The sequence below is a fragment of the Strongylocentrotus purpuratus genome, unplaced genomic scaffold, assembly GCF_000002235.5.
Source record: "Strongylocentrotus purpuratus isolate Spur 01 unplaced genomic scaffold, Spur_5.0 spur5_scaffold_6, whole genome shotgun sequence".
In the NCBI taxonomy this organism is placed as follows: domain Eukaryota; kingdom Metazoa; phylum Echinodermata; class Echinoidea; order Camarodonta; family Strongylocentrotidae; genus Strongylocentrotus; species Strongylocentrotus purpuratus.
The window spans coordinates 28,291,426-28,309,342 of record NW_022145612.1 but is presented as its reverse complement, the minus strand read 5'-3'; the positions used below and the strand labels follow the sequence as shown (position 1 = coordinate 28,309,342).

The window sequence follows — 17,917 nt, the reverse complement described above, 5'->3', positions numbered from 1 at the left end:
GTCGTTCAGTTCCTGCAAGGTAAACATATTAAAGGGAGAAGGTAGTCAGTTCCATTTCCATAAGCAGTGGGTCCTAAGTCGTTGACACCAGACTTGGTGGAAATACCATTAATGGGTGTACAAGTTTCGCACGTAGCAAACCTGTAGTCCCATCAAGAAATATATACCAACTTAGTTTCTCAGAAAGTCTTCGGGTGAGAGAAATGTAAGATAATGACTTTTTTTTATATGGGGCAATTGGTGGAAAATGCAGAGCATTACAGAAGGCCTATTGGTCATAAAACTAGTGACGGCTAATCCCAGTGATCGACAAGACCTGTCATTGGATAATCACCCAAATGGTGTTGAATTCCCCATGAGAGCCCACTACTATGCATCTTTAAGTAGACAGAACATGAAACACATGACATCCACATGGTAGGATTCTCAACAAGGAAATATATACGATTTAAAGAGGAAACGAGAGGAAATGACATGCTTCCTATCAAGTTAAATCAACAATCCATAATAAAAGTAAAGACCAGTATTGGAAACGCCCCAATTTCAAAAAATGAAATGGAAGCTCTTATTACCAATCATGTGAAAGAATATGTTTTGACTAATACATGATGATAACAATTTTGCCGGGAAACCGCCTACTAATTGATATATTTGGTAATCAGTTTATCTACATGGTCTGTGAGAGATAAACGCACGTGTTGCGCACGTGTGCGTATAGTCCCATATACATCTTTCTGTGTACAGTGCTTGTAACTTTAGGAAGACTGGGCCATATTTCTTATCATTTTGATGATTCCAGAACCTTGCAGTACACACCAATACTTATATGCTAGATGATCAACTTTTTCTGATCGATTCCACAACGTTTCTTTCACAATGCAATTGCATGACCATAACTGGTCTTTACCTTTAATAATGGTGACATATGGTCCATTCTAGTCAATATAACATTCCCGTTGCTATCATACATCAAGAAATAAAAAAATACTGTTTTGCGGCCCTTAGTTTTTCCTCAATACTTTGATAAATTTTGAAATATGAACAAATATATTTAAAATCAATTATACCAAATATTAACTTTTTCCCAATTGTTATGATATATGTATCTTGGCTTCAACTATCTTTATATGCATCAAAGAAAGAACATGTGATACTCCATGAGGCATAATGATAATATAATGAATAACCTTGAAGTCCATACATATAAACAAACTTAAATTAAACATGAAAAACTTACTGCAAACACCAAGTAGAAGTTGACCCCCATTATGAGTACTGCAAGGCACCACACTATGAATTTGGTGAAACTGCATGACAAAGAACATAACATATATAATTATATTTGAGTAATATATAAGAAATTTTAAACTTGGATAGTTTATTATAAAATTTACAAAGTCACAAACATTTCTTCTAAACCAATACAGGTCAACCAACCAAGCCATTTGATCCCACTGCACACTATACTTTCTGACTGTATTCCAACATTAGAAGAACTCAAAACTTCAATTTCACTATTTATTCCAAATATTAAGAACCATAATTAGGAAGACTATGTTTATATTTTCATATCTAATAACACTGCCATTACTTTCAAAAGTGAATCAAACTTGGATCAAAAATATAAAGCCCAACCCACTTGTGGGCTTGATTTACACTGTCCACTCATACTTGATGATTTATGAAAGGCACTTCAACAGAGGAGATAAGGAGTAGCTGGTCTGAAGTTTTGTTGTGATCACGGAGAAAGTGATAATAATCATGATAATAATAATAATAATAATAATTATATGTCTTATTTACCCAGGGTAGCCTCATCAGTATTAATACTGTTCTCCCTGATGGCCCTGCAATCGTATTATCACCCCGGCTTTAGCATTTGACATTGAAACTATCCAAGAGGAGGAAACCAACCTAGAGTTTTTAAACTCTCCCATCAGTCTCTCTTGGCTTGTGAAGTAGAGGATAGGTAGGAGAGCGAATGGAAGTTGTATACTCTGGATGATGTTGATGATGGAATTGAGTTCATCCAGGGCTTTTCCAGCAAAAACAGCCACTAGGAGGGTGGGTACCATGGCGATAGATCTGGTTAGCAAGACTCTTTTCCACTTGCTCCATCGGATGCCTAAGAAACCCTGTGAAAAACAATATCGGTCAATAGATTCCATTTGAGCTAGGTAGTTGGAAATAAAAGTCATTTTACCCTGATGGAACTTATTTTGGAAAAGCAAATGACAGAAAACCAGAGTAATGCAAACAAAATAGTCAGTGAAGAAGCACATACCTGTATGACAGAGTTCTTCAGAAATATAATGTAATGCAACGGGAAAATTTATGCTTCACTATACCAAATAAATAGTCATAGTTCATTTGTCTTATGCCATGGAATTGAAAAACATCCTAAACTACCACCAGTTAAATATATCTTCTTCACATCAAGGTCAAGGACCATGGGGAGTTATAGCTTCATAACAAACCCTTTTGTGAGAATCGTTCCATATTTTGTGGTGTGGCTCAATAACTTTTGATTCAAAAAAGCATTGATATTTGTTTCATGACTATACTAGGCTAGGAAAAAAAGGAAAATAAGCTCAACAATCCTTAAATTGGCACCATGTTGAGAGAATCAAAATCATTATTTTCTATCAAAATTGCAATTTTTCAAAACTTTTGGTCAACATTCTTGCCCATGTGAAAATTACATATAATTTGAAAAATGCAGCAATAAACTAGATGGAACTTCGACTGCGTGCAGTCGAAAATGATGCCTCCATCATAGAGCAATTTTACAAACCAAAACAGAAGAAATTTTTCAAATTCAAGTTCGACTGTAATCCATTAACAGGTTCTCAGAATATCGTGATTACAAGCTATTTCTCATATACATGTTTGACCTCATGACCCCAAAATCTACTCAGTTCATTGGCTCTGCAAGATACATACATGACCAAAGTTTGGTAGGAATCCATCAATCAGTTCTTGAGATAATGCGATCACAAGCTATTTTGCATACATAATGAGCCCTGTGACCTTTGACCTTTGACCCAATGACCCCAAAATCTAATCAGTTCATTGGCTCTGCAAGTTACATAAATGACCAAAGTTTGGTAGGAATCCATCAATCAGTTCTTGAGATAACGCGATCACGAGAACGGGACGTACGGATGGGACGTACGGACGGACGGACAACCCGAAAACATAATGCCTCCGGCTACTTCGTAACGGAGGCATAAAAATATATACATGAAGAACAATATGTGAAAATTTTAGCCGGCCTAAATATAAATCCTGTCCTGAAAGGGTTAAGCTCAGGGAAAACCCCTATGGTTTAACCTACCTCCATAGCAAACTGGCCAGCATAAGTGCCCTGCAATTAAAAAGAAAGAAGAACAAAATCAATATCAACTCAACAAAAAGAAACGTCCAATTTCCAACAGGATTTCCTATGTCAAATGTTGAAAACATTAATTCTCAAATAGGTCATAAAAGTGAATTACTTCCTGTTTTTATGGGAAATGATTCAGACCGACAGACTCAAGAAACTAAAATCAAAACAAAAAACATGTGGATAATACAAAATAGATCTTGCTGATACTATCCACATCCAAATCCTATCCCTTTTTCACTTTCATTCTTACTTGAATTTCAAAACAACAAATCTAGTACCATAACAATCAAAGTCCGATTTTGACTCATTAATACATTTTCAGTTTTTATTATCGGTGACTTTCATATTTTGAAGAAGAAAGAACCCAAAACATTCGAAGATATCAATGCATATAAGTCAGTACGAAAAATCCTGAAACTACTCCTATTAAATCAGTAAGTACTTGAGAAAAAAAATTCTTGTATAGCTTTAATGTCATAGCTAGTATACATTTGATCAGGTACAATTTATTAAAACACTACTACTTCCACCCTAATACGCTGAACCCCATGGAAAGATGTTTAGCAAGACTATGATTTCTTTGCGCCAAGCAATCAAATGTGACTAGTTTCAGGTTTTCTAAAGCTCTCATTTTCGCCTGACATCATCAGCTCAAATCATGATCGTTCATACTCCAAACTGTTTCCTTTCCAAAGGCACTGATCATAGAAAGTATAGTAAGGAGAACATACCGTCATAGTTGAGCTTTGTCCTGCAGCAAGTAGTCCTATGCCCCAGATGATCTTCATGGCATTACCATAATTGTCATGAATCAATTGACCCTAAAAGAAGTGAAAGAGAATTTATCAAGACGGGGCTTACTTTAGATCACATTATAGAGAAGAGATGAAACATACATAGGAAGAAACAATCTACACTGAAAGCAATATCAAAGGTTACCTAAAAAATTTGGTGGAATTATATCACAGAGGTTGCGTCAAACATTTTAGTTCCCCAATTATGTAAACATTTACAATCAACTGTTTAAAAAAAATGATAACAAAAGTACCAGTACATCTCAAAGTTTAGATTTTCTTTTCGTTTCACTCTTGAAAGGAATTGGAGTACATTTCATGATGAATTTCATTGTTCAGGCTACCGGTCATTCCAAAATTCATTCTGATGAATCCCTTTTTGTAAGAAATTTAATTTTTTTCTTTCACACAATGCATAAACAGTTCCTTACTTTCAGACTTGCTAGAATTATGAACTACCTTTAAAGCTAAACTACTATGTTGGTCAAGGTTAAAGACTTTGGATCCCACATCAAAGCTCTTACAAAAGTTTTGTCAACTCCTCTTTTCAAAAGGCACCCCAAAAATCAAGACAATTAATTTTCCTTTACAGCTGAATATTTAGAATAAAGGTGACTGAATTATCTGATCATGAAAATGACTTACCGCAGTGAGGAGCGTTGCATTCTCAGATGGATAGAAGGCAGCAGCAAACACAGCCACAACAAACAGGTTGATAAGAAATGATATAAACAACGCAATAGCTGTAGACAAAACAAGATGGCAAGATAAACAGATTAAAAGTTTCATACCAGATACTTAGAATTGGAAAGAAAAAACCCAAATACCGTATTTGCCGGCGTAAAGGCCGCACCGCCGCATAGGCCGCACCCCCAACTTTGACATTTCGTAGAGAGAAAAAAAAAAAAGGAAAAAAGGAAAAAAAAAAAACGGACCAAAGAAAATAATCATAATTTTCTCGTAGAACTCTATTTTTCCTACAAACTAATACCAAAATTATCAATCATTTTATAAATTTACAGGAAGTTTACCTAAAAAATGATCATAATTTAGCAAATCTTCATCGATTTTTAGGCAGATTAGCACATTCATTGGACACTAGAGGGCGCTTCGCATGCATACAGAAACATGAACAGTCAGACCGCAGCCGGTGCGAAAACCCTCTATTTTATTCAGCACGTATGCAAGAATTTACGTGTCTTGCATACGTAATGAGTAGTGCAGACGGTCTTCCCGATCGGCAATTTTTGCCTTTATAATTGTTCATTTCTCATGAAATGGGTCTTATTTTAAAGATAAGAAGTTGCACTCTCTATATACTTATATGACAATCATGTTAGATATATTTTGGAAACAGATATTTCGCCTTGAAAATGGGGTTTTTCGACGATAAATCTATCTAAAGAGTAGGACTGATTTTCACATAGAAATCATTCTTGCGTCAAGAAGATGTTATAAGAAGATGTTATAATCAGCATAAAGCATAAAGCATATATATTTTTCTATATACGGGAAGACCGTCTGCACTACTCATTACGTATGTAGAGGTGTTGTGGTCGAGTGGATACGTCGCCGGACTGTCGATCACAAGGTCCGCGGTTCGAGTCCCGCCGCCGCACTAATGTCCTTTGGCAAGATATTGATCTACATTTGCCACACTCCACCCAGGTGAAGTAAATGGGTACCCGGTAGGAATTTATTCCTTGAAATGCTAGAGCGCTATAATGGCAGCACAGCTAAAGCCGGGGTAATAATAATATCCAATATGTCATGCGCAGTTGAGTATATACATATAGAAACTGCGCATTATAAATTTACAATTATTATTTACAATGATATTAAAATTATTATATTTTACGCTGTCCCAAAGTCAGGAACCAAAAAAGATCACGCTCATGTTCATGAATAATTAAAAATAGTAGTAAATTTTGCCGATGTGATAATAGAGAGTTCTGATTGGTCAACTACGTCAACTACGTCACATATGTTTCGCTTTGGTTTATTAACATTCTGAATACCACATTTTGGTAACCATGCGTTGTGGCGTGCGCCTGTAATGCACGTGCGCGCAAGCCGTTTTGACAACAATCTAAGGACCAGAGATCAAATACCTCACCTGCTATATATATGATTCTTTTCTACTATATTTCTTTTTTAATCATTTTTCTAATTTTTTTTCGGCTAGTCGATGGCGCGGCGGAGCTCCCTGGAGTTTAATAATCAGTTATGCATTGCCATTGCTCAGACGGCGAGCGTGCACGAGTATGAAATCACACAATTTCGCGCTATCATAAAAAGAACAAATTGGTAATTTCCGGGTTTTTAGGGTCTTAATTACTACGATTATAAAAAGAACATGATTTTGCGTCAATTAGGTTTTGACATATTTTTGATGAGTGACTTTTCATCTTTCGAACGAATCTCAAAGTGGACAAATTTATTTTGTCCCAAAGTCAGGAACCAAAAGTGAAATTCCCGGGTCAAAACAGCAGTTGAAATGTTACAAAAATAACGTCAATAAAAGTTGTGAAAAATTATTGTTTACAAATTGCGAAATATGGCAAATTACATATCAAACTGATGCTGAAAATCTCGAGAGTGACTTTCCGTTGCATGCTGCCATGTTGAATGAAGTTAACAACCCAAAACGCAGCTACATGTACACCCCTACAAATCTCACTGAAAAGCGCATGGAAATTCAGCAGACGTAAATGTTATGTGATCGCCAGATATCGCTGAATAAAAATCAGCTTTCAGCCTCATTAACGCGCGCGCTGCGGTCTGACTGTGAATGGCCTGCCATAACCAAGCTGTGGCCATAATGTTATCCGGTCTTACCCCTATCGTACCGCCAAATGGAGAAAATAAACAAGCTTTTGTATTGTTATTAGAGATCTACCGAGGTTAGTTTGTCGCTTTAATTAATTAGATAGTCTCAATTATAATTCAGAATTATCTTACTTAAAAGTTAAGAACACCGACGATTGCGCTGTGAATTATCTCCGAAGCTGCGTTGGATTTGTTGCAACTCCCAGCCCGGTAGCTCCCCACCACAGAGTGTGTGAGCGAGGTATGATTTTGGTTACCGGGCCATGCGCTGTCTAAGCCAAGGACATTTTTACAAGTACGATTTTTAGTACGAGTTTCTGGTCAGTTTTCTTCTTATTTCTTTGGTTGCACAACGATTAAAAAGATAACTTCTTCAAATTTGCTGCTGACGTGGTTCAGACTAGGTCTTGTCCGATGTGTTTTCAAGTCAATTTTGTTAATATATTTTTTTGTATGAAGTTGCCTACAGATAATGGACGTGCTGTTTTGACTTGCGATTTTTACTGTTTCGGCGTATACGCCGCACCCCGACTTTTTGATATTTTCTCTTCCAAAAATACTGCGGCCTTTACGCTGGCAAATACGGTACTTGATGATGATAGTTTCGAAATTGTGACTTTTCATCACACTTCCTAAAAAGTCATGGATAAGAAATGTTTTCAAGTCTGGTCATCCACAAATATGTTTGAGACCGTATTCCCCTAAACCTGTACATTCTTTTTAGTTTCCACATGAAGAAAGTGTATTAATTTTAGTACATATGCCTCATAAGTCTGCCTCTTTTTATAGAAATATACAACTAATGGTATTTATCTCTCTGTTATTGAATATATTTGATGTGTTTCTAGTAAGACTTTTAAGTGATTTTACGCAACCCAAAATATCTTACCTGATTCAATGGAATAGTACTTATTGCTTTCTCGAACCTCGACTTTATCTTTGTGATCTACCTTGCGAGTCTGAATACAAAGAACAGAGAGAGAGAGAGATTAATCTTAATAACCAGGCATTTTATGTGGTACACTTTTGAATTGGTCAAAAAATAAAAATTTGATGCCGTGGAAGGGACATAATTTCATTTCATTTGCATAAAGTACCATAAATAATCAATGGAGCAAAATCTCACAATTCTGTGTAGAAGTTTAGTGTTCCAAATTTAGCTCTACCAGATAAGGCAAACCAAATCAAAATCGGTCAAGAAATGAGGGAAAATAAGCAATTTTTGTTATTTTTGGAATAAATTTGCATAAATTACCATAATTAATTAATGGAGAACAATTTCAAAATTCTGTGTAGAAGTTTAGTGTACCAAAGTTAACTCTACGATATAAAGCAAACCAAATCAAAATTGATCGAGAAATTAAAGGAGAAGAAGCCTTTTTTGTGATTTCGAATAAATTTGCATAAATACGCATAGATAATGAATTTCACGATTCTGTGTAGAAATTTCAAATCCCCCTCCTAGCCCTATCATATGAAACAATCAGAATCAAAATCGGTTGAAAAATAACAAAGAAGAAGCATTTTGAAAATCTTGATGTTGATGCCACATCAAAGTCTAAGTTTGTTGACCATAAATGACCTTTGACCTTAACTTAGTGACCTGAAATTCTACTCACATGATTAGGGAGACTTGATAACCCTATAGTCCAAGTTTCATTGACTAAGAACTTATTCTTTCAAAATTATATCAAAAATTCAAAAACTTAACCTTAGGTTAAGTTTTCGATGATGATGCTACAACATAGTCCAAGTCTGTTGACCTGAAATGACCTTTGACCTTGACTTTGTGATCTGAAATTCCACTCACATGATTGGGGATACTTGATTACCCTATAGTGAAAGTTTCATTGACTAAGAACTTATACTTTCAAAATTATATCAAAAATTCAAAAACTTAACCTTAGGTTAAGTTTTTGATGTTGACGCCGCCGCCGCCGTCGCCGTCACGGGAAAAGCGGCGCCTATGTCTCGCTTTTTGCTACGCAGGCGAGACAAAAACTACTCTGAGAGAAAAAATAAAAGAACTTGAATCAGGACAGACACAGGATACCAAAATCAATTTACGCAGTAGTATGAGTGACTTTATAAAAACAAATCAATGCAAAATCAATCAAAATACTTACAGCTCCACAGTAAGGGTGCATTGCACAAAGAATGAGGGGTTATCATGTCTGAATATTAATAATGCTTATAACGATTTTATAGTTCTGAAATTTACTTTAAGGTTGTGATTTTAACTTAAGACATGACGTTGAATTTTGAATAGATCAACAACTGATTGTTGAAAAACTCTGAACTATCATAAATCTGTTTTTTCCCAACAAGAATGCTTATTGGGTATTCAAAGACTGACAAATAACATGAGCATCTGTACATCTATCATCCCCCATTCAGAAGAATGGTTAGTTTGGAATTTTCTTTCTCGCACCATGAAATGTTTAAAGAGAAGCGGTCAAGACTCACCAATACGAGAGCAGAGTGCAGATAGATGTTGTGAGGCATGATGACAGCCCCTACGATGCCTACTGCTTGTTGGATAGCTGGAAGTTGGCACCCCTCACACCACGGAAACCACATACCCTTCAAGATCTCGCCCTGGTCAGGGGCTACAACGATGTACTGTTAAACAAACGAAAAATTTGTAAAGGTCAGTTCAGGAACATAGTGAAGTTAGTTTGATGAGACATGGTGACAGCCCTAACCAAGCCTTCTTCAACGTTCATTCAAAAGAGTAAATAATTAAATTATGCAAATGCCTTTTGTGTGAATATATATATACACCAAGAGTTAAGCATTCTGGGATGATATTGAAACCTTTTTTCCAACACGTTTTCAATGAATTTAGCAAAAATTAGAATACTTAATGAAAAGTACAAATTTGTGTGTAAAAGTTTGAAGCTTCCTCCCAGCCCTTGGGCTTTGAGTATGAAAACTCGTCAAGACTTCTTGAGAAATGAACATGCATTGCAGTTTGCCCTTTTGAACCATAGCTAAAATACAGAAAGCCAGACAGAAATTTAAGAGGTCAAAATAAACATTAGAGTCTTTCTTACCATGTATAGAAAAGCTCCTCCCATAGTCGTGATGAGAGCTCCAAATAACGCTTCCAATTTACGTAGACCTGAAACATCATTCAAAACCAGACATCAAAATACTTGAACAATATGTGCAAATAGGCATTATCTCCAAAACATATAACTTTTTTTTTTCTACTCATTTTAAATTTGAATCATAAGAAATCATTTCCATTAAAAATATTATTCTGATGTTATAACCATACAAATAAATGTCATCTGAAATATGTACTAAGATCTTCAAAAAGAATTCTTTCTTGATAGTACGTTGCTTATTTTCCCCCTCTAACTCAGAATTAAAACTCCCAACCAAATAATGACTTCTCTTTGTAAAACATGAATTAATACAAAAGAAAGCAACAGGAAACTATGCTTACCTGCACTCTCTAAGAAGAGGAATGTGAATGTGTCTACTCCGGTGATAAGGCAGCCAGCATAAATTGGAATCCTGCAAAGAAACAAAGAAAGATGATCATCATCCTTTACCATCAAAATCGCCGGATATTTACTGTAATTGTCTACCATATCCTAAAAAGATAAGAATACCAAAATTCTTGCTACCGCCAATATATTAGAATTATCCGTATGTAATGTTCAGGCCATATTTCAAATGCACTCTTGGATAGTTTGGTGAGGTATTCTAAAGTTAAGCACATCATTTTCTTGTAGTTTCGGGAAGGGCCTTCCATTGTTTCAATCTGTTCGTTGATATGATCTCCATCATTAACAGTTGTAATTAAACTCAAATCCAAAGCAAAAAGCAAAAAGCAAGTAGTATTAACACTCTTCTGAGATGTTGGCAGTCAAGTTGTATTCTCAATTATGTTTTCCAATCCTATAATTTCAATAAAATGCAGTGTGAGAACTTATTTTTTACTGGAGAGAAGATTGATTGCTCTAGCTGATTCGACCTTAAACATCTGATCCAATGATGGCAATCTCAGTCAGGTTATCTTATCCATTGATTGCAATCAAATGTAATGTGAAAGACTTAATTATTATTGGACAGAAGATTGATTGCCACAGCCAATCCAACCACCTCTTGAATGTCTGATCCAATGATTGCAAACTCAGTCATTATATCTTATCCAATGATTGCAATCATATGTAATGTGAAAGAGTTACTTATTATTGGACGGAAGATTGATTGCCACCACTACTGGAATATCTGATCGAATGATTGCAATCAAATTTAGTATGAAGAAAACTTACTTATTATTGGACAGAAAATTGATTGCCACAGCCAATCCAACCACCTCTTGAATGTCTGATCCAATGATTGCAAACTCAGTCATTATATCTTATCCAATGATTGCAATCAAATACAATGTGAAAGACTTACTTATTATTGGACAGAAGATTGATTGCCACCACTGATCCAACCACCTCTTGAATGTCTGATCCAATGATTGCAATCAAATTTAATATGAAGAGAACTTACTTATTATTGGACAGAAGGTTGATTGCCACAGCCGATCCAACCACCTCTTGAATGTCTGATCCAATGATTGCAATCTCAATCATGATCCAGAGAGCTATTCGAGGAACAGGTGGATACTCCCGGTAGCACACCTGGGCTAGATGATAACCTGTAGACCATGACAAACCAAATGGTAGTTCAAGCCATACGGTAATATAGATTACAATGTATCATGTGAGGATGATGAGGATCTGTTCTAAGCAATTATTTAACTGATTAAACAATTATTGGTATAACTAACATAACTTTGCCACACTTCATGACGTCCAATCAGTAATGGCATTTTAAACCTACAAGTCGAGGCAAAATAACAAAATGAAAAAAATTGAGGAATTATTGTGTAATACAAAGCATGGTAATGCACAGCATACTGAAAAAATAATAAAATTCCAGACCACTATTAAATCACAAACTACATTAATTACATAATTCCTCACACACCATCTCATTTTGTCCAAGTGGTACCCGGTATCAAATTAAGCCATCATACAGTAACCCATTACAACATGAATCATGCACATGTTCATGAAATTTACTAAATTTACTTTAATGGAGTATTATCAATGGCAATAGGTGTTGACAGACTAAACAAGAAAGCAATGTTATAACTTACCTGTAACAGAACCCAATCTGGCAGCTAGTAGCTGTAACACTAAACCCATCACTGTACACCACATAAGAACCCATAGCAGCTGTTATCAGAAAGGAAGAAATAGATCTTGTAATGGTGGAAACACTCTGTACAAGTTCTCATCATATACGTATAGCTTATGTAAATCCCTCAACTTGTGCACAACGCCCAAGAATGGTGCAAGGCATTGGCAATCTATTATATTGGATTTTTAAAGTCAAATTAAAGTCAAATATATAAAATATTCTGGTATTAAAGGGACTTGATAACATTGTTCAGATGAGAGAAAGTGGTGCTAAGGTAGTGAATTCAATGCTTGATGTACAATTAAAGATAATCTGAAAGTTTGAGTGAAAACGGACTATTATTAATGATATAAATTAGGAAAAACTGATCTAATCAATTCCATAATTCTCCCAAATATAATTATTACAATGTTAATCGTCACAAAGCAATGAATTGGATCTATATACCATTCCAGACATTTAAGTGTTGATAGATTTTTAAAAGCCTGTCTTATGTCTTTTGTTCATGGAAAAACGGTTGGAAAAATTCAAAAATGGTTGGGAGAATTTACTGTTAATCACTGTTAGAGGGTGTTGCACAGTGACATCTTCACAGAAAATCATAGTTATCTTTGCGGTTTGAGAATTTTTGTCAGGATTTTTTGCATGTTAGAGGGTTAGTTCAGTAGAAGGAATACAATAAGTAATATTTCATACAAAAATTATGCAATGTTTTCATCAACTTTCACCAATGTTACTGAGTCACTTTAATTACCTGACCCAAATTGCTAAGGTCTGATTATACATGCACACGAGCAATACAAATTGATTACATGATTACCGGTAGTCTGTAAAGTTAGCGCTGCCACTTCTCTCATTTTCAACTACATTCTGTTCTCATAAGGTTTTCTAGGCTATCAAAACATCCTACAGCTACATTTGTACACATTTAATCTTGGTTAAGGGCACCAAACCACATAGGACCTAAACCCAAAATGCTACCCTTACAATTTTAAATTTAAAAATGAGCACGAGTGTATGAGGGAAAAGGCTGCGAGTATTCGATCTTTTCTTACAATTGTTCTTTTCATTTTATTCATAATCTCTGCACCATAGTCATACCTACAATGGCAAGCGACAAAAGGCTTTCATTTTCATTTGAGGTTTTGAAATGTAGCACTTCCTTTAGGATGCAAGATGTAAAAAAAGTGCACGTGGTTTAATAGAGCATTAACTGATATTTTGAGTCCAAAATCAAAGGAAGTCATTTTAGTTCAACAAAAGAAATGCATTACAGTACAGCTATGATAATCATGTGATTAGAAAAAGACTGCTTTAGGAAAAAAAACATTCCCAGGTTGTCTGCAGCCAGTAAATATTATTTTAGTCTGCAACCAGATTACTCTTTGACATTTTATGGTCTAAAGGGGTTAAGTGTTGTATTTTCAATAATTCAATTAACTTACTTGTCAAATAGGCATTGACGATAACTGCTGTGCTAACATACATTAAAACTGGCTAATAAATAGTCTACAATTTTTTATGGCTTGAAATAGGACTTTTACTGAGCTACTTTATAGAGTGCTGCATTGACGATACCTGCTGTGCTAACATACATTAAAAAAGGCTAATAAATAGTCTACAATTTTTTATGGCTTGAAAAGGAACATTTACTGAGCTACTTTATAGAGTGCTGCAGACGAAAAGAAAACAAAATGATTCACTTGACCTTTATTCCGAGAGAGATGGCAGCGCTTAAAGGTAATACAAAATCTTGGGAAAATTGGATCGATAGTAAATTTACAATTTTGATATATTTCGATGCCCCTGTGAATGTATTATAAGCACTAGAAAATTTGGCCCCTAAAACATTTCTGCTTTCGAGAAAATGAATACGGTAACCAAACTTTACTGTGCTCCTGGTAAATTTCAAATTTTTCAAATAGCACCTAAGGCCATTCCATGGTAGCTGCAACCATGAAAATCTCAGAATATACAGTTTTGATATATAATTTTCAGACGAAAATAGCAAATTGGTCGATTGTAGTCAAGAAACATTATTTGAAAGCTAAAGGAATATCAGTCTTGAGAGGGCGCTTTACAACATAAAGAGTTTATCATTGACTATTTTATCACTTTAGGCTTGAATTCAACCGCGTCAACGATCATTGAATAAGATAAAATCGCATATGCTTCCAATATGTTCATTTGAACCAAATTCATGACCACGTACCTAAACTTTGTATTACCGTACCTTTAATGGTGTTGATTTATACCTATTTACAGTCACACATTGATTGCTTCCTCACTGAACTAAAATCTCCTAAACGTTGAACAATCAAGAAAGGTTCATGGGGCATGTACATGTATTTTGTGGTAAACGTTTACATTTACCACTAAAGGAAATAAATCAGTAACTTGTGATATCAATTCAACGAAGAAATGAGACATAAAAGTAAATGTAAATTGTATTAAATTGTATTTTTTTCCGTATTCAGTGAAAATTATGAATTTCATAAGAAATAAAAGGGTTTGTATATTCTAGTCATTCACATCATTGCATAGCAACTTGTAAAATAGCCATGGTATCAATCTTGTACAAAGTTATTACAACTACTTACAATCCTGACAGAACTTTTATCAATGGTTGAGCTTTCTGATGTCCCATATACAGATTTACTGGCTGACTTGATTGTCTTAATCTCCCCCCCCCCAAAAAAAAAAAAAAAACACAACAACAAACAAACTATAAAACAAACAAAAATGCTGAAAATCAGTTTTCACAATTCTAACTTCATTTAAACTAAATCAAATAATTGCTTCATTTTATCACCAATGTACATAGTTTGAATGATATTTTCAGTAATATCACATGACATCGTCATGTATGAATTACCCTATATTCAGCGATAGCGCCTGACTGAAGATCCGATTCTATGTTGCCTGGATCAAGGTAGGCTATGCTCATCAGGAAACCAGGACCAGTGAAAGCCCACAACTTCCTCAAACTGAAGCTGGTCTAGGAAGCATTAAGAGCAGAAAGAAAAACAATTAATACCTCATGACATTATCTATGAGTTAACAAATTAATTGCTTCCCCTCATGTCATACTTTTAGATCATGTATAATTTAGTGACCACCTGTCTACAAAGACAACCTGTTTTTTGTCTCCCTTGAAAATGGTTTCTCAATGAAACATGTACTAAAGGAACCTGTACATATAGACCACCTGCCTATAAAGACCACTTTTCTTGCCTACCTCGGGTGGTCTTTGTAGACAGGTTTCAGTGTATAATGAGATTATTCCCTGAACTGGTATACACAGGCAGACGATGACTACCACAGTTTTTAAAGCTCATTTGCAAATCTTAGCACTCCTATCACTGTGTCACTCTTTTATCTACAAGGAGACAGAACATTAAATGCATTAACCCATTCAAGACCAATTTTGGTCTGTCTTCTAGTTCAGTTAAACCTGACCTTGACTCTCAGATCATGTTTAATAAAGGGAAAACCTCAGACCTAAGTTGCAATTCATTCATGTTAAACCTGATTTTGGACAAAAACTTTAAAGGGGAATCCAACCTTGATAGCAAACTTATTTTGGTGAAAGTTTAAATAAAATTGAATCAAAAAATGAGAAATGAGAAAGTCATGAATTTTGGAAAATTGCAATCAATATACACATGGGCTCGTCAAATTGACTGAATCAGTAATGTCTTTGTGATGTAGTGGCGAACAACGAATTACTAAAATTTAAATTTTTCAAAAATATATGACTTGGGATGCTCTTTTCCTTTTAGAGGTCCTGTAATAATATACTCTACACAATTTATTTTGAGTAGTGCCTCAACGGACCGCAAAAGCCCCTCAGAGAAACACAGAAATAAGTGATTTTTTTTGGTACATGACAATCAGGAGAGTTATTCTTCACTATGTCAAATCCACTGAAAAATTGCCAACTTGAGATTCGCATAGCTATCAATGGTTTGATTCATTTCAAATTTTTGCCATTTTTGCCATTTTATTTCTATTACTTTTCTGCTTGCAAGGGTTGGATTGCCCTTTTAACCCAGCGTCAGGTTTAAATTTTATTAGCTGGTAGAATAAATTGTAAAAAAAGAAAAGACTAAAAAAAAAAAAAGAAAAGAAGAAAAAAACTTACTGCTCCAGAATGTGGTATATTGACTGCACCAGCGGTCATCTCAAAGCCAGGTTCGCCTTCTTTGGCGGCAGGTGCATGGTTCTCAGAAGGACCATTCTGAGGTTCCTTCATGACGGCTTCACAGGTATCCCCTCCCCCATCCATTACTCCAGCACAATCTTGAAGCTGGTTGTCTTCAATGGGCGATGCTCCACCACTGCCAAGTACCATCACTTTGGTTCAGCAACCGCCTAGAATGAGAGAAACTATGATTAGGTCTAGACTGATCAATATCAGCCGTCAAAAGTCATTTTTATCAAATACAAAAACACTGCTAATCATCACCAATCAGATATTTTCCTTGTTGGCAGGGTGGGATGTACGATGTGTCACTGTCAATCCCCCACTCTTCCAGGCCCCATACCTGACAATTTTGACATGATCATTAATTTCTGCAACATTACAGTCTACAGATTTTCCCATCGATTTTCAATTCTTAACTTTGTAATGAATAAAGTAGTTGAATCTTGTATTAATTGTGAAGAAAACAATGTATCACAGTTCGTATCACAGGTACATTGGCACTCACATTTGACTTTGAGGATTCATGACATAATTTTTTAACTGATATAAAAGTCAATCACGCAATACTCAATCTAGTCAAAGTCAAACACAGACGATCTATTTGCCTCTCTCACTCTCAGCTCAGCTCAGTTCAGTTTCAGTTTGGTTATGGAATGAGAATAATTAACCTACAAAATAAAAAACAATACAAATATTTATCAAACTAGGACAGAATTTCTTACTAATCGTTTCATGTCTACTGCCCTGACTACAGTATATCTATAACACTCACAGAATACATGTAATGGTATAAGTTATTAAGCACGAGCGCGAGCGCGAGCTATCTTCCAATCTACCACCACGACCAACAGAACGTCAAACGGCTAGCTCGGGCGACAAGAGAGTAGGCCTAGGCCTATACGGTAACGTTTTGATTCTACGACTGTAGATGTTGTTTCTGAAGGAATTGCCAAAATAATGCAATCTAACCGTTTAATATTGATGGCAAATTCAAGTATACATATATCTGCAATAGAATATACGATTTTCAAACTGGTATTGTAATAAGTACCGGTATCTTAGCAGCCTACAACTTACAAGAACAATCACGTCGGTTTCACCGCCACCAAATATTCTTATCGTACCGGTACGTACCGTACATGTCTCAAATTTCACGTGATTTTTTATTGCGCAATATTGACTAGCCTAGCCTCTGACAAGAAATTGTCGGGCTACTGGTTTACACAGTCATCATATTTTTATCTTTTAATATTGAAACTCGTAGCTATTAAAAAAAACTGTATATTTTAGCATTCTTTGATATGTTATATACTAATCATCATCTTTAAATCTTGCAGCTGAAATGAAAGTAAGAACAGGAAAAGATCACAAGGCCTGTAAGTCAGTCTATGAAGAAGTGTACATGTCGGGTGATGTAATGTACTTTTAACTCGAAACCCAAGAATTTCATTGGAGGGGGGGGGGGGGGGGGGGGGTAAACATTAA

At 35.4% G+C, this 17,917-nt stretch overlaps 1 protein-coding gene across 1 annotated transcript; it reads right to left on the bottom strand.

Moving 5' to 3' along the window:
- Positions 1-17,571, bottom strand: LOC115929866 (natural resistance-associated macrophage protein 2-like; the record flags this gene model as incomplete). The annotated part of the gene is made up of 15 exons (XM_030999949.1): positions 17,510-17,571; positions 16,370-16,599; positions 15,101-15,223; positions 12,182-12,260; positions 11,530-11,677; positions 10,466-10,536; positions 10,068-10,135; positions 9,478-9,633; positions 7,901-7,970; positions 4,828-4,925; positions 4,120-4,209; positions 3,338-3,367; positions 1,915-2,135; positions 1,238-1,307; positions 1-12 (listed from the first exon to the last, which is right to left on the bottom strand). Coding segments are annotated over exons 2-15 (1,446 nt in total), but the record flags the coding sequence as incomplete, so codon positions are not given.
- Between the last annotated feature and the right edge of the window lie 346 nt (positions 17,572-17,917).